General features: G+C 55.2%; 2 protein-coding genes across 2 annotated transcripts; both read left to right on the top strand.

Annotated features, from left to right (window-relative positions):
* Nucleotides 1-3,492: 3,492 nt before the first annotated feature.
* Nucleotides 3,493-9,578, top strand: LOC309592071 (E3 ubiquitin-protein ligase TRIM7-like). The gene is made up of 7 exons (XM_082315150.1): nt 3,493-3,902; nt 5,735-5,821; nt 6,201-6,431; nt 6,811-6,833; nt 7,150-7,265; nt 7,583-7,615; nt 8,774-9,578. The coding sequence occupies exons 1-7, from the start codon at nt 3,495-3,497 to the stop codon at nt 9,283-9,285; spliced, it is 1,410 nt and encodes a 469-aa protein (XP_082171276.1). The 5' UTR covers nt 3,493-3,494; the 3' UTR covers nt 9,286-9,578.
* Nucleotides 9,579-11,274: 1,696 nt separating this feature from the next.
* CDC25A (cell division cycle 25A) lies at nt 11,275-25,729 on the top strand (the record flags this gene model as incomplete). Its single annotated transcript, XM_082311224.1, has 16 exons — nt 11,275-11,509; nt 14,067-14,152; nt 16,200-16,254; nt 16,982-17,017; nt 17,158-17,194; nt 17,584-17,685; nt 18,402-18,518; nt 19,417-19,551; nt 20,211-20,285; nt 20,951-21,100; nt 22,180-22,272; nt 22,662-22,724; nt 22,824-22,922; nt 23,654-23,784; nt 24,174-24,285; nt 25,589-25,729. Exons 1-16 carry the CDS (start codon nt 11,358-11,360, stop codon nt 25,727-25,729), a joined length of 1,584 nt encoding a protein of 527 aa, XP_082167350.1. The 5' UTR covers nt 11,275-11,357.
* Between the last annotated feature and the right edge of the window lie 290 nt (nt 25,730-26,019).

Below are 26,019 nucleotides of genomic sequence, written 5' to 3'. Positions count from 1 at the left end.
CCCATACTAGCGAAGGGGGCCTGGCTGCCCCTCCGCAGTGCTGGGAGCCCTGGGGACGGGCAGCCCCCTCCTTGCCTCAGCGTGGCCAGGCTGGCGGCCCCCACGCTCGGTGCCGCTGGGCCCCGCGCAGCGACTGCTCTCGCGCTGCTCCTCGCCGGCCGCGTCAGTCGCTGGACACGGCCAGGATTTAACAACATCCTGGTGACCTTCAGCGCCTCGAGTGTCAACAGCCTGTCTGCAGCCGCAGCTCCCACACCGGGGCGGGGGGGACGCAGCCATGGCGGGCCCCGGCAGAGGTGGCGGTGCTGCAGGGCACAAATCTGAGGGCGGCACGTGCCGCGAGCAGCCTCGCCGCCCCGCGAGTTGTCTACAGGTGATCAGCACCCTCCGCTTAATTGCGGGCGGGTTCGTTTGGGGAGTGCTGAACGCTGCACAGCCCTCAGCTAAAACACTGCTCAACTATGGGGGTTAATGGCACCGTCCCGCAGCAGGACCGACTCTTCGAGGGCTCATGTCCCCGCAGGTTTGGCCCCATCACGTTCACCCAGCCCTCCCTGGCCCAGGGTGCTGGGAGAGCTGGACGTGGCTGCAGCCAGAAGGCAGCAGCCCTGGGGACAGGGGACGAGCAGGAGCCACCGCCATCCCCGCTTGGGTGTGAGGTGGGCAGCGTACCCTCCGGCAGCACCCCAGCGCCGCCCGCGCCGCAGCCCAGAGGCTCTGGCCAAGCAGGGAAACCACGCTGTCACCTCAGGATGCTGCAACGACGGTGAACAGGGGGCTGAAAGCATTGTGCCGACCCCACCGCGGCTGCCGGCATGGGACCGACCGTGGTGGGGAAGCAGGCAGCGGGGCGGCAGGGGCTTTTGGCAGGGCACAGCCCATGGCAGGGCAGTAACCACCAGGGGAGGGAGGGTTATTCGACTGCTTTATTGCCAGGGACAGCGCAGCTGCCAGCAGCACGTCAGGGATGCGCGGTGCCCCCGAAACCGCTGGGGTCGCTCCTTGGGCCCCGGCTGGCAGCGCAGCAGGGTGGCAGAGGAGCAGAGCCGAGGGCTGCACACGGGGGCTTGGTTTTGGGCACCCACCACGCAGGGGCTGAGCCCACCGGCAGCAGCGCAGAGGGGACGTGCCCCCGCAGCCTGCAGATGCCTGAAGGGGCTTGGGGGGCTACCGGGGGCCCTCTTCTCTTCCCTACGCACTGCTGCTGCCCTCTGGGTGTTTTGGGGCTGGGGCAAAAGCAAAGGAGACATTGGGAGAGCCACCGGCGGCCATGGGGTGCAGGGATGGAAGCCGGAGCCCCCCTGCCCTGGGGCGGCCGCTCGGTTTGGTGGGATTTCAGGCGTGTAGGAAGGGGCCAGCAGCACACAGCGAGGCCACCGGCCCCGGGGAAGCAGCTCATGGACCGGATTACGCTCGGCTCCCGCATGTCACAGCTGCCGCGCTGACACAATCCCTTAAACTGCATTAACCCCCAAACCCAGCGAGTGGGAAGCAGCTCCCGCCAGCGTGAGGCCTCGGGAAGGATCCTGCTCTGCACCCCCAACCTGCCCGCAACGGCCCGAGCCGGGGCGCAGCTCCCCAGCGCTCCCAGGCACGTTTCAGCTTATAAACGATTAAATTTATTTAAGCAGCCAGAGCAGCCGAGGCGGCTGGCAGCACTGTGCTGAAGCGTGCCGGCTTGCAGCCCTGGGTGCCCAGGAGGGCTCCGACTGCTCCGACTGCAGCATCCCTTTTTTAAACAATTTATAAAGCAGAGAGGGTGAAAACCCAGCGGCAGGCTCCAGGCTGGGTGTCCCGCGGGGTTCAAGGGGCCTCCCCATCCGGGAGCTGCTGGGCGGTGTTGCTGGAGGGCACGGGCCGGCAGCGGGGTCTGGGAGCAGGGACCGTCTCCCCACCCCGCTGCACCCCACGGCCCGTGCTGGCTCTTGCACCAATGTCCCGGCGCAGGGTGGGATGAAGGCTCACGCTCACACGTGCACCAGCCCTCCCTGGGCCGCGGCCGCCGGCTGCCGGCATCATCCCCGCTCTCGTGGGCTGCCCACGGCCACGCACGCGTGCAGATGCGGGCACACGCACCACACGCAGCGGGGCCCTGGGCTTCCCTGCTCGTTCCTCCCCCGTTTGCACATGCACACACACACACACAACACCAAATATGTGTCTGGAGACACGCACACGCAGACATGTGCACCCATACATGTGCACACACATGCATGCATGCACACAGACACATGGCCATGCACAAATGTGCAGCTGCACGTGTACCAAACCATTCACGCTTGCACATGCACACACACAAGCATGCACACACCACGCACATGCACACAGCACACACACAGGCAAACAGATGCACACGGACACACGTACACCCAGACGTGCCTGTGCGCACACGCGTGCACGTACACACGCATGCAGACATGCACGCACATCCGCGCATGCGCACACCAACGTGTAGACTCGTACCCACACGCACAGATACATGTACACCCACAGGTCCGCACACACACAACATCCACGTGTACGCAGATGCACGTGCGTGCATACACATACATACGTGCACATGCCAATGCAAAGGCACGCAAGTATGCACACACAGACACGCACGCACCGACACACATGGCCACACATACGCGTGTGCATGCACCCATATATGCACGTGTGTGCACACACACATATATGCACAGATGCACTGACATACATGCACATGCCAACACACATGCATACATTCATGCACGCAAATACACATACACACTCATGCACACACGAATGCAAAGGCACACATGCACGCACATATGTGCACACACCAACGCGCAAGCACACTTGCATGCCTACGTGCACACGGCTGCACACGTGCACACACACATGCGCGCGCCAACACACATGCACACGCTGCATGCATACACACGCGTATGCACGTGCCAGCACACCTATAGACACACAGAAGCATAGAATGGTTTGGGTTGGAAAAGACCTTTAAGATCCTCGAGTCCAACCGCTAACCAGGCGCTGCCAAGGCCACCACTAACCCATGTCCCCAAGCACCACATCTCCCCGGCTTTTCAATCCCCCCAGGGATGGGGACTCAGCCCCTGCCCGGGGCAGCCTGGGCCAGGGCCTGGCAGCCCTTTGGGGAAGGGATTGTTCCTAACACCCACCCCAACCCTGCCCTGGCGCAGCTTGAGGCCGTTCCCTCTCGTCCCATCGCTTGTTCCTGGGGAGCAGAGACCGACCCCCCCGGCTCCAGCCTCCTTTCAGGCCGTTGCAGAGAGCGAGGAGGGCTCCCCTCAGCCTCCTCTTCTCCAGGCTGAGCCCCCCCAGCTCCCCCAGCCGCCCCTCCCCAGCCTTGTGCCCCGGACGTGCACACGCCTGCACGCACACGCGTGTGCAGGGACACGCGTGCCCCCCGACACAACGGCAGGCCGGGTGCCCCGCAGCCCTGCCCGCAGCCCTGCCCCGCCCCGCGGCCGTTCCGGGAAGCGCCGTTCCCCGCTATCATGGCGCGGGCCGTGCTGGCCCTGGGCGACAGCCTGCAGGCCGAGGCCACTTGCCCCATCTGCCTGGAGCTCTTCACCGACCCCGTCATCACCGAGTGCGGCCACAACTTCTGCGGCCCCTGCATGGCGGCGGTGCTGGGGGCCCCGCCGCGCCCCGCCGCCTGCCCGCAGTGCCGCGCTGCCGTGGCCCCCGGCTCCCTGCGGCCCAACCGGTCGCTGGGCGCCGTGGCCGGGCTGGCGGAGGCCCTGGGGGAGGAGGTGCGGCGGCCCCGCTGCCCGGCCCACGGCGAGGCCCTGTGGCTCTTCTGCGAGAGCTGCCGCTGCCCGCTCTGCGCCCGCTGCCGGGAGGAGCCCCCGCACCGCCGGCACCGCGCCCGCCCGGCCGAGGAGGCGGCCCAGCAGCTGCGGGTAGGGGTGCGGGGGGGGAGCGGGGGGCGGGCTGCGCCCCTGCCCCCGCCCTCGGGGCGCGGGCCGGGGTCCCTTCTCAGCCTGGAAATGGGTCCCCTCCTGGCATGGGCTGGGGTCCCCTCTAGGGACAGAGCTGGGGTTCCTCCAGGGCACAGGCTGGGGTCCCCTCCAGGTGTGGATCGGGGTCCCCTCTGGGCACAGGTCGGGGTCCCCTCTGGGCACGGGCTGGGGTCCCCTCCAGGTGTGGATCGGGGTCCCCTCTGGGCACAGGTCGGGGTCTCCTCCGGGCACAGGCTGGGGTCCCTTCCTGGCATGGGCTGGGGTCTCCTCCGGGCATGGGCTGGGGTCCCCTCTAAGCATGGATCTTGGTCCTCTCCATGCATGGGCTGGGGTCCTCTCCGGGCACAAGTCAGGGTCCCCTCTGGGCATGGGCTGGGGTCCCCTCCAGGCACAGAGCTGGGGTCCCTTCCTGGCACAGGCTGGGGTCCCCTCTAGGCACGGATCTGGGTCCCCTCCTGGCATGGGCTGGGGTCTGCTCCAGGCACAAAGCTGGGGTTCCTCCAAGGCATAGGTTGGGGTCCCCTCCAGGTGTGGATCTGGATCCCCTCCAGGCATGGGCTGGGGTCCCCTCGGGGCACACATCTGGGGTCCCTTCCAGGTGCAAATCTGGGGTCCCCACCAGGAACAGGTTGGGGTCCCCTCTAGGCATGGATCTGGGTCCCCTCTAGGCATGGGCTGGGGTCCCCTCTAGGCACGGGCTGGGGTCCTGTCGGGGCAGAGGTCAGGGTCCCCTCTGGGCATGGGCTGGGGTCCCCTCGGGGGACAGGTTGGGGTCCGCTTGGGGCAGAGGTCAGGGTCCCCTCCTGGCAGGGGCTGGGGTCCCTTCCAGGCACAGGTCGGGGTCCCCTCTGGGCATGGATCTGGGTCCGCTCTGCACATGGGCTGGGGTCCCCTCTGAGCACGCGCTGGGGTCCCCCTCCATTCATGGGCTGGGGTCCCTTCAGGGCGCAGGTCAGGGTCCCCTTGGGGCACAGGTTAGGGGTCCCTGTCCAGCCACGGATTTGGGTCCCCATCCAGCTGCTGGCTGGGGTCCCTGTCTGGTTACGGGTTTGGTGTCCCCGTCTGGGTACGGTTTGGGGTCCCCATCTGGCCGCGGGCTGGGGTCCCGTATCCCCACCACCCTGCTGGGGCTGCTGGTTCTCCCGTGGCTCTCACTGCCCGTCGCCTCCCCGCAGCCCGCGCAGGTCCCTCTCGCTCCTCACCCCTCCGCGGCCCCGCGAGGTCCCCGTGCCCCATGCGTCCCCAGCCAGGGACAGGGCTGGGGCTGCAGCTACAGGGGACATGGTCTCCCCCCGAGGTGTAGGCTGGGGTCCCCCCCCCAGCAGCTCGCTCTGCCGCGGAAGAGCATGAGGGTTTTTTTTTAATACTCCAGCAAATTTATGGAGTGCGTCCGAGACGCAGCGCTGCTGTCACTGCAGACCTCTTCCCACAAATCCCACTTCCAACACCAAAAGTTGTTTTTCCTAATTAAAAAAAAAAAGCAAAAACAAACAAACCACAAACTTCAGGGTTTCCACATGAAGCTATTCCAGCAATGTTTCTGGCCAAAGCGGCTGCGCGTGGGCATCTCCCTAGCCTGTCTCTAAGGCGTGCTCGGAGAGAGGTGGGTGCTGGCCCCGAGCGCTTCCCTTCCCCAGAGAGCTGAGCCCAAAACCCACCCCGCTGACCCCTCCCCGCAGGGGCTGTTTGGTGACATCGTCTCACTCCGGCAAATGTAACCCCAAAATCACCAAAAACGCTTTTTTTTTTTTGTTTGTTTTCCCCCCTTCCAGGAGACACTCAAGAACAACCTGGTTTTTCTACAAAAAGAGAAAGAAGAATTTAAGCCCGAAGGAGAAAAGAAAAGCGATGGCCTGCTGGTAGGCGTTTCTCTCTCCATGCGCACGCCATGCCCCCCTGCCGACCTATCCGTCTTCACGGGCGCGTCCCATCTTTCCCTCTCCCCACATATATTTATCTCCTTTTCCGTAACAACACTATTTTCTCTCTCCCTCTCTGTCCATCCCATATATCCTTCTTCCATCCTGCTCTCATTCAGACTCCGCTGTTATCTTGGGTCCATCAACATCCACGCTTGCCACCCCTCTCCTCCCTCCACCCTTCCAGCTTTTCCTCCCCAAAAACTCTTCTTTTCCCCATGATCCTTGCCCGCCTCTTTGCAGCACCGGGTCCCCGTGCCTGCGCGGAGGCTCCCGGAGGACGGGATGGCTCAGGGGCCTCCACGCGGGTGCCTTGCAGGGGGAGGTGGCCTCGGAGCGGCAGAGGCTGCGGGACACCTTCAAGCAGCTGCAGCAGTTCCTGCGGGAGCAGGAGGGCGTCCTGCTGGCCCAGCTCGACCGGGCACACGGGGAGCTCACCAAGGAGCGCCACGAATACGTCTCCAGCGTTTCGGAGAGGAAATCGCTGCTGGACACGCTGATTGCGGAGATAGAGAAGAAACGTGACCAGCCGGTGGTCGAATTCCTTATGGTGAGGCTGCATTGCCCACCCGGGCGCTGTGACCCCCGGCAAGGCTGGGGACACCCACCCGGCCCCCCCGCATCCCGGTGCCCGTGCAGCCCAGAGCCGGGGAGCGAAGGGCAGCACGGTGCCGGCCGGCGTGCCAGCGGCCAGGCTGTGACGCCGCGGCGCGTGGTGTGGCTGGTGTGAGTCTGGGCCTGCAGTGTGAGCTGAGGGGAGGCAAGGATTTGGTGAGCGAGTCACCGGAGAGTCCCCAGGAGACCGGTGTCACCCCCCAATCCCCATCACCCTGCTTCGCGCAGCAGGGGAGCGACTGTAACTCACCGCCCCGGGGAGCGGGGTCCTTCTCGGCAGTGCCAGAGCTGACCTGGTGTTTTCTCTCTTCCAGGATGTTGGCAAAATCCTGAGCAGGTATGAAACGGGCTCAGCGTCGCTCTCCTCCCGCACGGCTCTTCTGGGTGGTTTGGAAACGCTGCAGGCGGCCGAGCAGCAGCAGCTGGAGGGGAGATGGCTTTGCTCTGCTGAGTAGTTGGGATTTAATGGGATGTTACCGAGAACCAGAGGCTGTTGCAGCCCTGTTAAAGACGGGGTTCCCGTGCCAATAGCTGGGACACAGCTCCCCTGAGTTCTGTTGCTGTAGGGGATTGTCCCCCTGTTTCCCTCCTGGCCCTGGGTGCTGGCTGACTGCTGGGGTCTGAGCTCCTCTCCGTGTTGTTTCCCCCTTCAGCTGCGAGGCGGCGAAGGCCCCGATCCCAGAGCCGGTTTCCCCAGAGCTGCAGAGGACCGTTAAGAGCCTCTCCGAGACGAGCCAGCTGGTCGTGGGTGCGGTGGACAAGTTCAAAGGTAAAGCAAAGACACGGTGAGCGATGCCTGGCTGTGGAGCCGGTGTCCGGACCGCAGGCGGGTGTGCTGCTGCCCCAGGGCACCGGGCACTGCTATCCCCGCGCTGTGCAGTGGGAGATCCTCACCGCCCGCGGCCTCTGCCTGGGGCTTGGGAGCAAAACACGCCTGCTCCAGCCGGGACCCGTCTCCGAGGTGGGCTTTGCTGGAGCCCAGGGAGCTGGGGAGCAGGCTCCACGTCAGGCTTGCTGTCCTGATGGGGAGGAGGAAGGATGCCCCAAGAGGAGAGGGACTCATGCATCTTCCTTTCCTTCCTCTAGTGAACCTGCTGAGCGAAGTGGACAGAGAAAGAGGTAAGTTTCTGGAGCTGATGGGCACAAATAAGGAAGAAAAGCTTTCCAGAATGAGTTTCCTTATGTCCTTGGGGCAGAGATGGGCTCACACCACGACATCTAAATTCATGGTCTGTCTGAAACCAGGTCCCTTTGCTTTGACCAGGCCTGCTATAAAAATCCAGGTCTGTCCCCATGCCAGGCAGCGCCCAGTGACACCATCCTCTCCCGCCAAACAAGGGCTGGGGCAGCGCGAGGCCCTTGGCTTCACTGTCTCTGGAGAGTTTATTCTTATGCCGTGATGTGTAAGACTGTGACTAGTTAAGCAAAGGGGCCGTACGCATTTTGAGCTGGCTTTTAGGCACAGATCGGAAATGCCTTTGTGGGTGCTCGGGGTCCACACAGTCCTGGCAGCATCGCAGGGCTCGGGGCTGGCTGGAGCTGTTTGTGCTGAGGCCAGTCTCTGCCCTCTCGCTTTTCGGGATGAAAGTGTGCCTCAGTTTCCCCCACACTGTGGTCCCCGCCGTGAACCGGGGCCCTGGAGGAGCGGGTTTAGCAGAGGGGCTGGGGTGGTGGCACTGCGCGGTGACACCTCTGTGGCCTTGTGGGACGGCCGCGGGATGGCAGCAGAACATCCCACATGAATGGGCGGCTCCGGCTCTGCAGTGAGATTGCCTGGTTACTCGGCGGAGCGGGGTTAGGAGCTGGTTTTCCCTTTGGTGAGCATTCGTCCCCCTTGTCACTGGAGCAGGGACTGGCCTGGCACCACTGCTGCCTTGCAGGCAATGCTTCCTCACACTCCGGGGATATGTTGCTGCCCCACACCCAGCCTGCTTGCAGCCCCATCGCACTTAGACCAAGCAATATCCAGCACAGGATTAGCAAAGCAGGTTTAGCAAAGTCCATTGTGTCCATCCCCTGTGTGTGGGGATGCTGCCTGGCTCGGTCCTGCTTCAGGGAGCGCTGCTTCGCCCATGGGTCCTGGCGTGGAGGGCAGCGAGTGCCCCGTGCCCTGTGTCCCGTGCCACCTGAGGGGACCACGGGTGTTGTGTGTGCGCTCGCGGGGCACGAGTGCCTGCTGTGCTCACAGGACACGTCCCAGCCCTGTGGAAGAGGAGGGAGAGGTGCTGGTCCGCTCCTCAGCGGGCAATGGACTGACGTTTCTCTCTCGTGCATTAGTGAAGGTGACGCTGGACCCAGAGACAGCAGGCCCGTACCTGATCCTCTCGAAGGACTGCAAAACCGTGCGGCTGGGAGACGGACAGCAAAGCCTCCCCGACACCCCCAAGAGATTCACGGGCAGCCCCAGCATCCTGGGCTCCCAGGGGTTCACGGCCGGGAGGCATTACTGGGAGCTGGAGGTAGGGGCCGGGGACAGCTGGGCTGTGGGGGTGGCTGTGGAGTCTGTGCGGAGGAAGGACTCGCTCAGCATGGCGATGGGGAAGATCTGGGCCCTGCGGCGGGACTGGAATCTCCAGTACACGGCCCTTCACATGCCCCCCGCCCCGCTGGCACTGGAGGAAGAGCCCCGGCGGATCAGAGTCCACCTGGACTACGAAGCGGGCCAGGTGACCTTCTACAATGCAGAGAACATGATGCAGATCTTGCAGTTCAAGGCCTCCTTCACCGAGAAGGTCTTCCCATACTTTTGGCTCTGGTCAGAAGAAACCTACATCCAGCTGTGTGCCTGATGGGGTCGGACACCTTCTGGTCCCCTGCCCTGTGCCCTTGGCTAGCTGAGCAGGCAAGAGGCGTGAGAATGACGCAGCATCACGTTGCAAACTCACTGCAGCTCTGCCTGGGCTGGATCCCCTCTGCATGTTGCTGCATCTCCTCTTGCCAAGTCCTTTGGAGCATTAAAGATGTGTTGTCCTGCCCGGGGGTGTCTGCACGCTGGTGTCCTGGCCAGATCTCACAGTGGTGGTGTCTCACCTCTCCCTGCAGGCACTGAGGACACACACACATACACAGGAGAGAGACTGGGAAGATGCTCTGATTGCTCGTGCTGGTCTTTGGCAGCGCTGCATGGCTTGCTTTGGCTCAGTGTGGTCTGCTGTGTTGTGGGCAGCATGGGGATGCAGCCACCCCACACCCAGGAACTCGGGGTGGAGCCACGGAGGTGCTAATAGTGGTGGTAACTGCTCACGTAAACCTGTAAAAACTTGCGTGAAAGGAAAATGTTCAGGGAGGGGACGGCGCCGACCGGAGAGCTGGAGTGAGGGCACAGCCCCAGCCTCGCCAGGCTGGAAGAGCAGCAGTGATGGGGGGTGTGATGGGGAGATCTGTGAGATTCTGGGTGGTCAGAGAGGGAGCAAATGCCGTGTTGTCTAATCCAGGAACCAGGAGGATCCTGTGAATCTGGTGGGTGGCAGGATGCAGGCAGAGGAACATGGGTCATGTCCTGGAGGTGTGGGATCCCCTGCCCAGGCCTTTACGTCTCTGTGTCACACGGAGAACGCTGAACCCAACGTGATCAGCCTCGCAGCCGGAGACAGCGGCCTCTGAAACGCCACAGGGAGATCCGGCAGAGCGCATCTGCCAAGGACCCGGCTCGACAGCAGAGATCTGCAAACCCTTACGTGAGGAGAAGAGGCACGACCTGCTGGAGCCACGCCGCCTGTCCCGAGTGCTTCACTGTATCACGCTCTTTCTCCAGCTGTAAAATGGGACTGTCTGTTTTGGAGCTGGGACTGCTCCCCCCTGCGCCTGCAGCATCCACAACGGGGCAGGCCTGAGGGACGCGCCACGCCAGGAGTCCCCTCCTTTCCACAGCGCGGCCATTGCTGCCTCGGTCCTGCTCCCCGACCGTCAGCAGGGGACAGGGCTGGGAAAAGGCAAGGTGGGGCAACGGGTCCTCCGAAAAGCTGGGCGTGTGTCCATTTTTAAGGCAAATAGCAGCACCTGGGTAAATATCACAGTTCTTGCAGGTGGAGGACACCAGCGAGGTCTGCAGGGGTTATTTGGGACGGCCCAATTGCGCCTGCTGTCTGCACCACCCCGCGGGCTGACGGGGGCATGCAGTGCGCTCAAGTCTCTCTTCTCCCACTCTAGTTTCACAAGTGCCATCGCTCCACGAGGTCTCGGCGCTGCAGGGACACGCGCTGGCTTCTTAATTTCACGCCGCCGCTCACCAAACACCTCACAAAAGCGGCCGCCGGTGATGCCGCTCGTTTAAAGATCTCGTTTGAGGAGAAATGATGCGGGAAGGGTTCCTCGGCTCACCGAGGCACAGTTAGTTACCTGCTGAGTTTATGCCCTTTTTCCCCCCCTCATCTTTCCCCGTTTTAACCGCTTCCCCTCAGGCCCAGGGGGGATAAAAGGGAGACAGCCGGAGATGTGGCGGCAAAGCGGGCACTTCAGTGAAGCGGGGACTACATTTCCCAGCATGCAACGCCGAGGCGGGCAACGTAACCCGCCCGGGCGTTGCATGCTGGGAAATGTAGTCCCCCTTTGGCGCTCATCCACGCTACTTGAGGCGTCCCCATTGGCTGGCTTCTCTATTGGGCGGGAGCGACGTCAAGCAACAGTTGGAGGCGGGGAATGAGGCGGCCGCCGCCGTTCTTACTGGTCAGAACGAGGGCGGTGGGCGGGGAGATTTGAGGAAAAACACCCGCCCCTTTCAAACGTCGCGCAAAGGAGGGTTTTGATTGGCGGAGGGGGAGTTTGGCGCCAGCTTCGGAGCGGGCGACGGGTAGCGGCTGGGGTCAAAGCCGTACGGGCCGCGCTGACAGGAGGACGGGAGGGCTCAGCTCTGCTCGGCTCCATGGATCCCACACCGGTCTCTTCCTACCGCCGCCGCCTCCTCCTTCTCTCCCCGGCTTCCCCCGCTTCACCCGCCGTGGTCAAGTCTCTTTTTCCCGCCGATCTCTCGCCGGTCTCCGACCTCCGCCTCACCATGGAGCAGCTGGGACGCGGGTCAGTCAAAGCGGGGGCCCCTTCTGCTGAGCGCCGGGGCATCCCCCGCTTCCTCCTCAGGGCCTCTACCCCCAAAAAACCCCAAAGGCGAGGCCTTGAGGGCCCGTTCCCCCCGCTTCTTCCCTCCCGGCCCCGAAGCGAGGCCTGCGGGAGCTCCGCGCCATGCGAGGCCTCAAGGGCCTCTTCTCCCCGACTCCGGCCCCGAAGCGAGGCCTGGGGGAGCTCTTCTCCTCCCCCTATTTAAAAAAAAAAATTCTCCTTCTTTTCCATCCACCGCAATGGAGCCTTAAAGAACTTTTCTCCTACCCCTCCCCCCCCCCCCCCGGAGGCCTGAAGGAGCTCCTGTACCTCTGCCTCCCCCCCACCCCAAGGCCTCGGGGAACTCTTCTCCTCCCCTGCCCCCCCATTTCAGAAGCAAGGCCTCCAGGACCTCATCTCCCCTCACCCCCCGCAAAAAGCGAGGCCTCGTGGATCTCTTCTCCCTCCCCACCCCCCGAATCGAGGCCTTGAGGAGCTCTTCTCTTAATCTCCTTCTTCCCCCCAGAAGTGAGGCCTCGAGGTCCTCACCCCCCGTTCTCTCCTTCCAAACGCCCCCCCTCCCTTAAAACTGAGGCCTCGGGGACCTCTTCTCCTATCCTTCCCCCCGCAAAAAGTGAGGCCTCGAGGAGCTGTTTCTCCTCGCCCCCCCCCCCAAACCGAGGCCTCGAGGAGTTTTTCCTATGCCCCCCTTGCAAAACCGAGGCTTCCACGAGTCCCTTGCCCCCCCCCCCCCCCCTTTCCTGATGCTTCCACCCCTGCAGAGCTCTCCCCCTCCCTCCTGCTGCTCGGGGGCCCCCCCTCCCACCAAATAGCCCCCTTCTCTGCTGCCCCTTTCTCCCTAGGGAGCCCCGAGGCTGGGCCTTCCCCCGCTCTGCCCCACGGGAGCCCCTGCTCCCCTGCCCACATGCGGTCGGTTCCTGCGCTGTGGGCCATTTCCCACTGCAGCGTCCCACCATGTGCCACCATCTTCCCCCGGTTCTGCTCTGGGCATCCACCTCGCTCCTGTGCCTGGCCCCAGGACTGGGTGCTTTCACCTCTCCCACAAATTAATGCCGGTATCTTTGTGTCCGTCCTTCCTGCCTTCCACGCCGCGTTAGCTGCATCATCTCAGCCCCTTCTTTCTCCCCATGTGCACCCGCACCCTGTTCCTGCCCACCCCTCTTCTCTTTGCTGTTTCACATATGGAAAATGCTGCAGTCCTGGGGCTCTGCCGCTTCTCTCTCCCCATAACCGTGCAGTTGCTCAATCCAATTTTGCTGTTACTAGTCTCTAACTCCTTCATCTTGTTATTTCTACAGTAACCTTTAGTTAAGTTTGTCTCTTGTATGGCTCCTGTTTTGCCCTGGCTTACTCTCTGGTCCTGATGGCCCTCCTGGTATTTGTCCTTTGTGTGCTGTTTTTATATTGTTCTCATTTCTGTAATCACCTGCTTTCTGTATGATCCTTCCCTCCTTCAGATTCCTGGAATTCCTGTAAACGATTCGCACCAGTCACCAGTCCCCTCCACGTTCATTATGCTGTCCTTTGAGTTTGTAGCCCTAGCTTGCGCCCTGGCGCATTTTTTTAATTAACCCATGTGATGGAGGAGCCACGCTTAAGTAGCTTTTCCCTTATTTAAGGTAATATAGAGGAGGGCTACATATGATATGCATACCTCTGTGTGTTGAAGCCGCCGTGACCCCTGCCCATGTATGAAACGAGTGCGTGCCTGATGCGGCTCAGCAGTGGGGCAGGAGAGCTTGCTTGGAGGTTCCCTGCCTGCTCGCAGAGCAGCGTTTGTACTTGCACAGGCATCAGGTCAGGGGCTGGTGTTAATCAGTCGGGCTCTGGATGCCTCCAGCCCCTTCTACAGAGTGATTTAGACTGGTCTGATGGTTATGTGAGCGGAGAAGAATTGGCTTAGTTGTAAGACAAAATTTGAGAGCTAACTACTTATAAAAATGAGTTTGAGTTAGAAGTTGGGTACTTTTTCTATGCAAAACAATAATTAAATGCGCGGCTGCCAAAGAGGGTTGCGGTCCCAAGAAGGATAATGGGGCTCTGATATAGGTGTTTCTAGAGAATGGTTTGGGAGGTGCTGATGTGATTCCAGGCACCAATATCCTACTGCACATTTAAAGAGTTTTTAGTCCTGAAGCTCTATGGCAAGGTCTGTCGCTTTGTTGTATTAGAACCTTCATTTGTGAAGGCACAAGCTCAGCACAGGCTCTAAAACATTTCAAAGAACCCCTCACGGTATGTCATGGAGAAAAGCTTGGTGATTTGGTGCAAGGTGACCAGAAAGGCTATCAGAACGATTGTCTTAAATGACACTCCCCGTCTCTGTTTCGGAAGCCTAACTTCTAATGTTACCAGCGCTGCATGTGCAGGTTTAAAAAACCAAAACCTGAAGCTGGCGTGGCCGATGACAAAGGTTTCAGGTTACGTTACCTGTGCTGTATATCTGCCTTCAGGCACTCCTGTACTGTATTTCTTGCTTCGATCAGCATTTGAAACAAATACCTAACTTCCTTTACAGTCAGCACGAAAACGCTGAGCAAGATCTGGGAAACAAGAATACTAACGGTTTACAAAGAACGGTGTCATCGGAATCAACAGACTCAGGTACGGCTTTCTCAGTTAATAAATAACAAGGAAGAAATGAAAGGCATCGTGTCTTTACGTGGCTTCCACTGCAAGCAGTTTGGATAAAGAACTAATGCTGCCTGCCTGCAATCCCTGCAGCCACTTCTCATTCTCACGCTCTTGGAAGGAGGCAGGCAGGCAAACCATCACTCACCAAGCTTCTGCAGTTCGTGGTTTGGATTGTGGGTGGGTTTGTTTTTTTCTTGCTTTAATTGTCCTGGAGTACATTCGCAGCAGAACTAGCATGAAGGAAAAACTGGTTCTGCCTCCACAGGGGGACTCTGGCAGAGATGGCTTTTTCCTTTTTTCTTAGGATGGCTGTTAGACGTGGTTGCTGACCTGTCATGCTTTGTACTCCAGCATGATGTTTATCACTGCCATTTTCTGATTGCCTTGATGTTCTGCTCTGTACATGGCAGTAGGTCAACACCTTATCGGGAGTCTATCAGCCTTTCTTGCAGTAGAGACGGCTGAAGATGAAGGCTGCTGAAGATAGCCCAAGATAGGCTTCGCTGGTGGATTGGATTCCCACCATTCTCTGGTCAGGGGTGTCTTGCAGATATTGGCTTGGGAGCGTTTATAGTTGCGTGTTGGGGCTGTGGTCTGGAAAACTGGGAGATAGTGTTTCGTTCTTCATTGTTAGGATCCGTTGCATATCTGCGTTCGGCTCTGAATGGGGCCGGTTGGAGTTTCCGCCCTTTGGAGGGCGGTAACTTTGATGAAAGCAAGTTGTCACCATGTGGTTTCTCTCTTTAAACCCAAACTGTGCTGACCTGCTCTGCACGCTCAAATCAAGGCTGTTGAGGAGGGTTTGCCTTGTGGCTTGAGGGGTTTGTTTTTTTTTTTTTTGGTGGCTTTTTGTTAACATGAGCTGATTGTTTATCTGAAACCTGGGGAGCTGCATCTTAGTTCTGATACTTGGCCAGAAGTATTTTTTTTTTTTGTTCAGATGAGATGTTTTATAAGTGAAAATGAAATAAGCTATTACCCCATAACTTGTGGAATCAGGGAAGCTTCCGATACTTCATTGATCCAGCCCAGCGATGGAAATCAGTGTCTCCATCTGAATTTATGCACCAGTCTGACTGTGCATGGTGCTTTCAGCCTTCAAAGGAACTTTATGAACCGCTAAAATGCGTGTATAGCTCGTAAACCACAGAGTGGGATAGAATAACCAAGCTTGCTAAATCTCCACTTTCTTCTTGTCTTTTTTTTCTTTTTTTTCTTTTTTTCCTGTCTCCAAAGCAGGCCTTAAGTGCTTCCAAAACACTCGTGATTAAGGTTTCTGCTGTGCCGAGACCACTACCTGTCATCTTAGTCAAATTAAGTCTTTGTAGTTGTTTGTTTAGATCACAGTCGCTGAAGTAGCAACAAGTCTTGTTATGATGGCATAGTGCGTGTTCTGGTAAGCTGTCGGCCGATCCCTAGGGCTTGTGACTACTACCGTAATGCAAAAACTCCTTGGGGAATCTGTGTTCAAGTAAGCTTCGTATTTGACTGTACTTAAATGCTATGTAGCTGTAATGTTTCACTTGGTTTGCGCTTATGGGGCGCTTGCTGTTATTTCCAGTACACTAGCATGCGTTAAGAAGGGCCTTTTGACTACTTTTTTTTGGAACGACCCCAGAATTTCTTCCTACGAAGAGGTGTAACTAAAAACACGGCTTAAAACACCCTAAAGGACTAAGTTGTTTATTAAGGTGTGTGTGAGAGAATAAGCCAAGAGTATTCCATGTTATGTGGCAGCGCTCTCTTCTATATGACATCCTAGGCAGGGCTAGGGGTGCTTTTTTTAATTACTCCTATTTTTCCCCAAGCACCAACACCTGATTATCTATGGCCAAAACCAACGGTATGGAGTATCTGTAACTTATTTACTCCTACGCTAAGGTGAGGCTGCAGATGGGACTTTCCACATTAGGTTGCTGTCTGAGCTCAGGGTCTTTCTGAGGAAATCTGTAGCAGTGTCCAATGCTTCGTGTTTCCTAGATAATACACGGTAGAAAACGCTGTCTCTCCTCTGCAGGTTGTGCTTTGGATTCGCCTGGTCCTGCAACCTCAAGCGATATCATGGAGGAAACGTATGTAACCATATGCTAAGCCTGACTTTGGCATTTCACGTTGCACCGTTAACAAACGTAGGCTAATGAGAGGCTTGAGGTGGCTTTCCCTTTGCTGGCACGTGGGCAGTGGGCTCTTCTCTCTTAACCGTCTGGAGGCGTGTGCTGCAGTGCTCCGCAGCTGGAGATGCAAGGCTCTGTCGTGTCTGTGTCCCAGAGCACTTAAGTCTTGGGTCTGAGTGAATGTGTTGTACAACCAGTCTGTTTGAGCGTGACATTGGCACCTTGCCGGGAGCCTGAGGCTGCACCAAATTGTTGCAGTTTTCACTCAGCACTTAAATTATAATTGATGCTTGTATATGCCTTAACTGATACCAAGCGGTTGCTCTTAGCTTTGAATTTGCTGCTCTCAATTAGATTATTTTTCTTTTCCTAATCTTCTGTCCCCAGGGATGGGGGACGGATGCCCTTGGTCTCTGATTGACTGGGCTCTTCTTCCTTTAACCTAGCTTCTTGTCTAAACAATGCTGAAAAGAATTTAAGGAAAGGAGGGGGAGAAGGAGTCTAGCTAGTGTTTCAAAAACTAGGATGGGATAAGCTGGCTATAAATAGCTTTCTCAAAAGACAAAGTGTCATCAAGAAGCATGCTGGCTTCTGCTTAGCATGCCACTCCACCACTTAAATACAAGGTTGATTTTTCGTGCACTATCCCTCGGTGCTAACTGCGGGGCATCTCACTTGCTTTTAGGTTTGAGAAAGCAATTCTTGAATCCAGCAGACTGAAGTAAGTATTCTTCTATTTTCACTTCTTTGTCAGTGACTGTTGTAGCTTACGGAGTTTTATGGGGGGGGAGCGAGTTCTACTCATGTTACTGTCTTTTAAAATAAAATGTTGAAATAAATCTTGGTTCTTTTTCGTTGTAGCACTCGAATGCCTTTCAGAAGAATACATTCGCTGCCAGTAAGTGCGGGTGGTATTGGTGTTGTATAAATGTTAAAGGATTTAGGGTGTTAAGTGTTTTTAGTTGGATACGTTCCATAACTTGTTAATTTTCTGTCTCCAAGAACAGCTGCTGTGGTACTTAATGAAAACTGTCAAAATTACAGCTTGTAAACGCCAAATCTCATTGAAGTTAGCGTGAAACTGCAGTGATGTGGCCTTGTCACTAATGCAGTTGAAGCGTTTTGGTACCTGTACCGAGATGTCGGCACAAAAGACATAGTACACAGTTTGCACCAATTTGCAGTCAGAGCCCTTGCAGCCTTTATTAACCCGTTTTCCTTAAAATGTAGTTGTGCAAAGGCTATATTGCGCAATACTGAACTGGCACTTTTGTACGAACGTTGTAGCAAAGCCTCCTGGGATGCAGTCCTGCTCTGAAGAGAAACCATTCCGATTCTCTGGATAGCGATGCTTTTCAACTATTGGAACAAGAAGAAAACAAGGAGAACGTAAGTGTTGCTTTCTGTAGTTCAGACGTTACAAAGTTTTGCGTAGCTTATCTTAGGGGGACTTGCAGCGAAGTGTGACAGCACTGATTATAGCGCCTGCAAACTGATTATAGGTTAATAAAAACTTGGAAGACTTTGATTGCGCAGCTCTACCTGCGTGCTACCGAACCTGACTCCTCTTAGGCTGTGGCAAGGGAAAATGTATCCATACTGCTAGCTTTAGAGAGCTACGAGGGGTGCCTCCAGAAAGCCGTTTGGATAGATCGCCTCCTCTCGTTCCCCTGCTGGCATGGGGGGCCCTGCTTCCTCACAGCACAAATGTCCTTTTCCTACCTGGTCTGGAAGGCCTTGCTGCTGGAAATCCCGTCGGTAGGACTCCAACAGGTCTCCGCAGAAGAGCGGGTGTCAGGAGACAGCCTTGGCTGCCTTTAGCAATGATTTCTTTTGCCGAGAAGTTGACTGACGAAAGAAATAGAAAAGCCTTAAGCCTGTAGGTGATATCAAGAGGATAAAAGCTTGGTTATGTTAAATGAATCGCTATTGTAACATCTTTAATTTGAAAACATTCGCCTTCAGACTATTCCTGTTGGCAGCAGGGAACTTAAATCTAAAACGTCAGGTAGTTTTAAAAAAAAAATGAACAGAGAAAATGATCCTAGCAACTTACACAGTTTGTAGTTTTGGTAAAATGATCACTTTGCTCCTCTTGAATTCAGGAATCGTTTGAGTTTAAGAAGCCAACCAAACCAGCTTCTCGTAGCTCTGTGCATGTCCATTCCCGTGATGGCAGAGGTGTTCCTGGACCAAGGCAGAATTCATCTCCAGCTCAGCTGGTAAGTAATAGAGTGTTCTTTGCAACTAATTCTCACCTAATCCTCTGCATACCTGCTGTCTGGGAGGAAGAAAAATTGCATCAGGATTCTAAGACAGTGCTGTTAATCACCGCTATTCATGTGCCAAATAGAAAAACTCATCTATCTGCCAGATAAGAAAACTCTGCTCGTGTATGGCTCGTGAGATGGTCAGAAGTTTGAAACATGGATTGTTCTGTAGTCTGTGAAAGATTAGTCAATACAGAGCGGAGGTTATGCCGCAGCGAGTCCAGGGAGTGCGGGCAGCGATGTGGAATAGAGGGAGCTCGTTTGAAATGGTTTTCACTCTCAGTAAAGTAGATATTTATATTGGGGCAGATGCATTTGGGATAGCGAAGCCAACTGTAGATGCACCTGAATCTTATGCCCAGACATGACAGGCAGGAAGAAAATACTACCTTTTTCATATTCTATTGCTTAGAAAAAGCAACTGAAAGAACACGATGGGTCCTTGCACAGAAACCGAGCTGCAGGGGCTAAGTCTTGTCTCTGCTCCTTGAATCTGGTAGTCCTTCATCCTGCTTCGTACTCTTGATCTTGTTCTTATCAGCTGCCGAGTTTATATTAATTCTTGTTCCTATTGACACCACCCGCTTCTCTCCTTTGTGCCTTCGCTGGATAGCTTCTTCCAGAGAAGAGGGTTATTGCTTAACGAGGCTAATGAAGGACTCTGCCGTTGTAAGGATCAAAGAAAAGTATTGGAACTCGGTTTGGGGTTTGCTCACATCAGTGTACTCAAGGTGGTGGAATAACCACCGTGTTTTCTGTAGTGCGGTGAGAGGCATGGCATCATCTCTGTGGTTACGGCGCCCTGCAGTAAAGAGGAGGAATGTTGTTAGAGCTAACTGTCTTGTCACAGTGTCCCACTGGTGGAATGCCCACGGGTGAACAGGAGAACTACAGGCCAGCTTTCCTGCAGCACTCTTCTCTGACTTCCTCTGAAAGTGGAGATGATGATGGATTCCTAGAGCTGCTCGATGAGCAAGATTTGAAGGTATGTGCAAAGGAAACACGATGGACACTGCAAGATCAGCTCTGCCTGCTGTTAAGAGTCTGCCAGCGCTATGTGTCGGTTGTGCACGCGTGTCCTAGCAGAAGTCAGTGGGGAAAGTCAAACTGCAAAAAGCCAGGTGCCAGGGAATCCTCAAAGATGAGTTATCCTCATCGTTTTCAACTCTTGCGTTTCAGTGCCTCTATCTTATACGTGCTCTTTCCTAGTGCAGGTGACGGGATTTACGTGGGGTGCGAACAGCAGTTCGTCCGAGAATTGCTGCTGTTCCTGTTGGCAGATGAGAATTGCGTTACTGGGGAGAATTATTTGAACAGTTGGCATTTTCCTTTAGCAACTTGCTGAAAGAGCTAGAGGTGGTATTTGCTTTCAAGCTGCTTAAATAGAAGCCTGTTTCTAACTGAATTTGAAATGCTTAAAGCTTTGGAGGAACATCATTGTTAATCAATCAATGAATTGATGTAACTTACGTTCTCCAACGTGTCCCAACTCGGTTCCGTTATTTCATTGAGTACTGGACTAGTAATTGAGTTGAATTCCTAATTCAGCTGCCAGAGCAGTTTTCAACTGGAATGTTTGCCTGAGATATTTACAGTCTCTGCCCACGGTGAAATAGATGAGAATGACCTTTCTTTTTCCCTCAGAACGATGAGGAGATGCCATCTGATGTGGCAAGCCTCTGGACTGCACCACTAGTCATGAGGAAAACAGACAATCGGGTGAGTGTTCTGGCAGAGCACAACAGAACAGAGGTGGGGACTTTGTTCTGGCAGCCGTTTTCACTACTGGGACAAGCGATCGCACTGTGTCCCTAATAACAACAAACCAAGACGTGGCATAAACCCCCTCCAGTATTCTGTTATCTCTGAAGCCTGTTTCCCTGGAAGACTGTCAGTGCGAAACAATGCTCGTTGTGTGCAAATGTAGGCATTAACTTTCTTTTTACAAAAACACTTCATAAATGCAGGGAGATCTTGACTTCCCTTATCAGATGCTTGGGGACCTATCTTGAATACGTTTGGCACAGACTTACCTGGAGTGCCTGTAGCCCTATCTTCTGATAACAGACTGCGAAGGGAGTTTACGCTCCAGCAAAAAGCTCCTTAATCTGCTGATAGATTGTCTGCTAATTGAGATAAAGCACTCTGCTAGCGCATCGTATTGCTTATGGTGCTCCCGGCTCACCCAGTCCACACAGCAAGAAACAAGTGTTACTGGAAATGCAGGTCCTGAGTTTAGACGACCCTGCTGCCATCCCGCTGCTGCTGTGCAGCAGCAGTGTCTGGTACAAGGCAAAGTTTGTAATAGTCCGAAAGTCTGAGGCTTGCTTAGTTTCTAATCTCAGTCTTTGCTGGGCAACTCTAACTTCTCTCCTTCCTCGTAGGCCAAACGATGCCGGTTGTTTGGCTCTTCATCTCTGCCCAGTGGTGTAGGAAGAACCACCCAGAAGAGGATGGAGAGGTCGCAGGAAGAGAATTCTCCAGGGAAAAGCAAGAAGAGGAAAAGCCTGCCTGGAACACCTGAGGATGCAACGGTTGGTGGCTTGGCACCTGATGTTGTAACAGAGAATTGATTAGGAGAGGATCAAATATAGGTGTCGAGTTTATGAAGGTTAATGAGAGAGCTTTTTTGGGTGAATTGAATAATAATAATAATAATAGAATAATAGAATGGTTTGGGTTGGAAGGGACCTTTAAAGATCATCTAGTCCAACCCCCTGCAGTAAGTAGAGACATCCTCAACCAGATCAGGTTGCCCAGAGCCCCGTCCAACCTGGCCTTGAATGTCCCCAGGGATGGGGCATCTCCCACCTCTCTGAGCAACCTGTGCCAGTGTTTCACCACCCTCATTGTAAAAGATTTCTTCCTTATATTTAGCCTGAATCTGCCTTCTTTTAGTTTAAAACCATTACCCTTTGTCTTATCGCAACAGGCCATACTAAAAAAATCATCACATTTAAGTTTTAATATTAAACTGGGATGCTAACTGAGAAAAGTAGTCACTCTGGGTTCTCTCCCAGTAGTTAATAGAATATCAGGCTTCTAGGTGGAGATTTATGTCCCATACTGGCTGTGTGACCACTGTGACTATGGAAAGAGTCTACAGAAACCCAGCCTTTAGGAAAATGCCTAAAATCAGGTGGCTGAACCTGTGCTGGAGTGCATGTCTTAGGCTGGCCTTTTTCTGGGCGGGAGCAAGGTGTTACCCTCTAATTAGGATCCCTTACACTTAATTTAGAAAGGACATCTGTTCGAAGACAACTACAGGCAGTGTTCATTTGTTGAATCGCTCAGTAGTCAGCGGCTTTGATTAGAATTTGAGAAAACTTGGATCCCAAATCTACCTAAGAGTATTTGGACATGTACTTTTATGCAAATTACTTACTTTTATGCAAATTGCTGACCTAGCAAGCCTGCGTCCTCTGTGCATAGCGTAGGGGATTAGGGGAGCTGGCGCAGTAGTTGCGTGCTCTTGAGCCTGAGTTTTTTGCCTTAATCCAAAGGGGAATCTGGGGAGTCGTGGCTCAGGGCCTCAGAGTTTTCTGTTATGCTCTGGGGAAGGGGGTCTCTGCTGTCAGTGCTCGGCGTTGATCTCTAACCTGCGTTCCTCTAGAGTTTGAAGGTGGTAGGGACGCAATCCTCCACAGCAGAGATCGAAAGCATTTTGGACAGCGACCAGAGAGATCTTATCGGTGACTTCTCAAAGGTAATTCAAGCGATTTGTTTTAACGGTCTCTTTCGGTAGAGATGTCTCAAACCAGCCCGAGTAAAGCACTTCCCGTCTTTAAGAGTACTCATATTCAAATATGCAAATTCCTAGTAAAGGCTGTCGGTGAGAAGGGTGCTTTCATGCCTTAGACATGAAGTGATTCACTTGTGGTTATTCAAAAAGATGTACAAAATCCCTTCGGTACAGGAGCAAGAAATAAAATTCTGTCCCTGAATTTCAGAATTCTTAGTTTTAACTCTTGAGCTTTGCTGAAGAGATTCTTGACAACAAAGCATCCGCGTTATAAAATTAATTGCTGAGCACCGCGCTATCCTGGTGCGGCTCACACTCAGAATTCTGTCAGTTAAATGCTGTCTGTTTTCTAGGGTTATTTATTCCACACTGTCGATGGGAAGCATCAAGATTTAAAATATATCGACTCGGAAATGGTATGTGTTCCAGGGACAATAGAAGAATTCTTTACTGGGAGGAGGGGAGAAGCCAACACAAAAACATCTTGAAACAACTGAACTCCCCTTGTTTTGCAGATTGTGTCTGTTCTGACTGGGAAGTTTGCCAGCTTCATCAAGGAGTGCGTGATAATCGATTGTAGATACCCGTATGAGTATGAAGGAGGACACATCAAGGTATGTTGACCCCGTAGGAGCAAGGCGGAGTTGTCTGAAGTTGCAGACTGGGGTCACTTGGCACCACGTGGGGCTGCTCTTTACTAGGGAGTATCTGAGGCCGTGTGGATCTGTTAGAGCCGAGGTGCCCAAGTGCCCCCCTGGGGCCTGGGATCCTGTTACGCCTACGCACTGCCTGAATCTCGGGAGACTGAGCTCACACTTGGTTCATAAAGTGACTTTTCCCTCAAAGGAGGGAGCGTTCCGCTTTCCTTAAGCAGAGGAGGTGGCCTGTGTGACAAGCAGAGAAAGGGTTCCAGAGGATGATGTCAGACACTCGCTGTCCAGCATCCTGAGATCTAGGGAAGCTAAAATTAGAATACTAAACTTCGTTTAAACCACAGGCTTCAAAGAACAAGCGGTTGTGCAAAACGTAATTGGCCTTGAGGTTTGCTGCTTGAGCAAGCCGGCTGGCCCTCTCAAACACGACGGGATGGGAAGGGAAATCCAGCGAGCTACAACGTACAGCTGGTGAAATGGCCACCTGAAACAGGTCCGGGTCGCCCAGAGTCAGCCTTAGGCTATCTGTAACGTCCTGCTTGGGTTTGAAGCCGTGTTCCCAATGGCTGGAGAGGGTTGGCAGAACTCCTGGGAAGCGAAGATGAGGAGACAGCTTGCGAGGAAGTGGGGTGGGTTTGTGACTGTCCTCCTCCGCTCACCGTGTGGGCTCGGGCGTGACTCTGCCTTTCCAGGGTGCTGTAAACCTCCATATGGAAGAGGACGTGGAAGACTACTTGCTTAAGAAGCCAATCCAGCCATCAGAGAACAAACGAGTGATAATAGTGTTCCACTGCGAGTTTTCTTCAGAGCGGGGTCCTCGAATGTGAGTTATCCCGCGCACCCCTAGCTAAGAGCTTACTGCTGCGCCAGTCGAGAGCAAAGCTTTGGGGTGGCACCAGTCACTCCGCTGGCGTGCTGCTTAATAGGCAGTTTGTCATGAGCAGGTGTTGGTTGTCACCTCTGGCAAGGATGTGACACAACCCACGCTGCGAACGGCCGTGTTGAAGTTGGGCTGGCGTGCTGGAAGGCTTAGAGACGGAAAGGGAAAATCAGTTAGCCGCAGCTTTGCAGCCGGTGTGGCTTGTCAGCCTGTTCCCGATAGGGCAGCGGCCCGCTTCTGTAGGCCAAGGAATGGGAGGTTTGGCGTGAGCGCTGTTTTCGTGTGTCATTTGTCAAATGCAAGCTTTAATGCAGGATTTTTTCCTGCTACAGGTGCCGGTTTGTGCGAGAGCGGGACAGGCTGGGTAACGAATACCCCAACCTCCATTACCCAGAGCTCTATGTCCTGAAGGGGGGCTACAAGGACTTCTTCTTAAGATGCCGCGTAAGTAACGTTCTCTTAAATTCATCTCTTTTGCACTCAGAAGAAGAAATGATAAAGAAATACCCATGTATTCGTACTCAATCAGACTTCTCTTTGGAGCAGGGTGGGTTTTGCTGGGGTGGGTTTTCCTGCTCTGTTTCACAGTGGTCTCCTGGATGGAGAGCGGTGAAAACTGGGCAGCGAGGCTCTCTAAGCCGGTTCCGTACTTCAGAGCTGTCGTGCTGCCATAGCTGAAAGGTTTTTCCACTTGTCTCAAGAGGAAAACATAAAACTGGTTTCTGCCTTTTTATAACAACTAGGAGTTCAAAATGGCATTCGGAGAAGGACTTTAAGACTTCTCAGCCTGCAAGGACTAGGAGAGGAGAGAGGCTTGACAGGAATTGCCGTAGAACAAATGGAAACCTGGAGTCTCGTACTGTACTCAAATAGCAATATTGAAAAGCTTGAGTTTTGAGTTTTCAGCCTTTAATTCAGAAAAGGAAACTAAAAAATGCCCAGCACCTCTCTCGCCAGCATTGTGAGGATGCTGTTTCTCCTGTCACTGGGCTTCTGCTGCTTCAGCATTTCGGCAGCCGTGCTCTCTCTCCCGCTAGTTCCTCCTGCTGTTCTGACACAAACCAGCGGTGGCCTGGCCGTCGCTTTAGTCCCTCTCAGGCCCCGCACTTTAGAGTATCTCTTGGATTACCTTCCTCTTCTGTGACTTGGTGCGTTTTCAGAGAGACGGGAGCTCTTTGGCCTGTCTGTGGCCGGCTGGGGCTGGGCGCCGTGTCCCAGGGGGATGCTGGGTCTCCCAGCGCCTGGGCCGCCTCGGGGGCTGCCGGTGTTGATGGCGGTGAGTGCTGTCCTGCGTTTTTTTTGGCTCTCCCTGCGATCTGCTGGCTCCCCTGTGGCGTGGGCGCCTGGGTGTCCTCTCCCGAGGTGGGAGGACCGAGGGCCTCGAGGTGGCAGCATGGAACAGCCGACGGCAGCCTTCGGTGGCCTGGGCCGTGAGCCAGGGCTGGTCAGCCCGAGGGAGAGGTATTCCTCAAATCTGTGCTATTTCAGGGTGGATACCAGATAGACTGACTTCATGTATTGATGTCTGGTGGAAAATTTGGGGTGAGAGCTCTGTATACAGGGCTGAAAGTCCTGGCTGGCTTTGTTCACGACCCCCTGGTATGACGCTCCTGCTCAGGGTGGGGGTTCCAGTTCTGTTCGTGCCGGTGGTAGTTGTTCAAACGGCTGCTGCCAGGCTCTGTCGGTGAGTCTCGGAGATCACCGCTCCTGCGACACACTGAAATGAAACCAGCCTCTCTTTCCCCAGAGTTTCTGCGAGCCCCAGAGCTATCGCCCCATGCACCACGAGGACTTTAAAGAAGACTTGAAAAGGTTCCGCACCAAAAGCCGAACCTGGGCGGGTGAGAAGAGCAAAAGGGAACTGTACAGTCGCCTGAAGAAGCTCTAAGGGCTGAACTGAGCAAGCAAAGACTGCCCGTCGTGGGGGGAGGCTGCAGGGGGAGGGAGAGGTGCCCGCTCCTTGCTTGGGGCGCTCGGGTACCGGCTCTCTCCTCGTCTTACTGGGAACACCGCGGAACTTGCGGCCGCAGGCTTGAACCGAGCACCCTGGATGCTGGCTGGGAGCTGACTCTTCTGAATATTCTTGTTAGGCTGCTTCGTGGGAATGGCTTCTCCTGTTCCGACACCCACAAACTGCCCGACAGCCTGCCCCGGGAGGGGTGGGGAGAGGCTGTCGCG

This window comes from Platalea leucorodia (genome assembly GCF_965183815.1).
Source record: "Platalea leucorodia genome assembly, chromosome: 1".
NCBI lineage: Eukaryota > Metazoa > Chordata > Aves > Pelecaniformes > Threskiornithidae > Platalea > Platalea leucorodia.
This window is presented reverse-complemented; position numbering and strand designations above follow the sequence as displayed.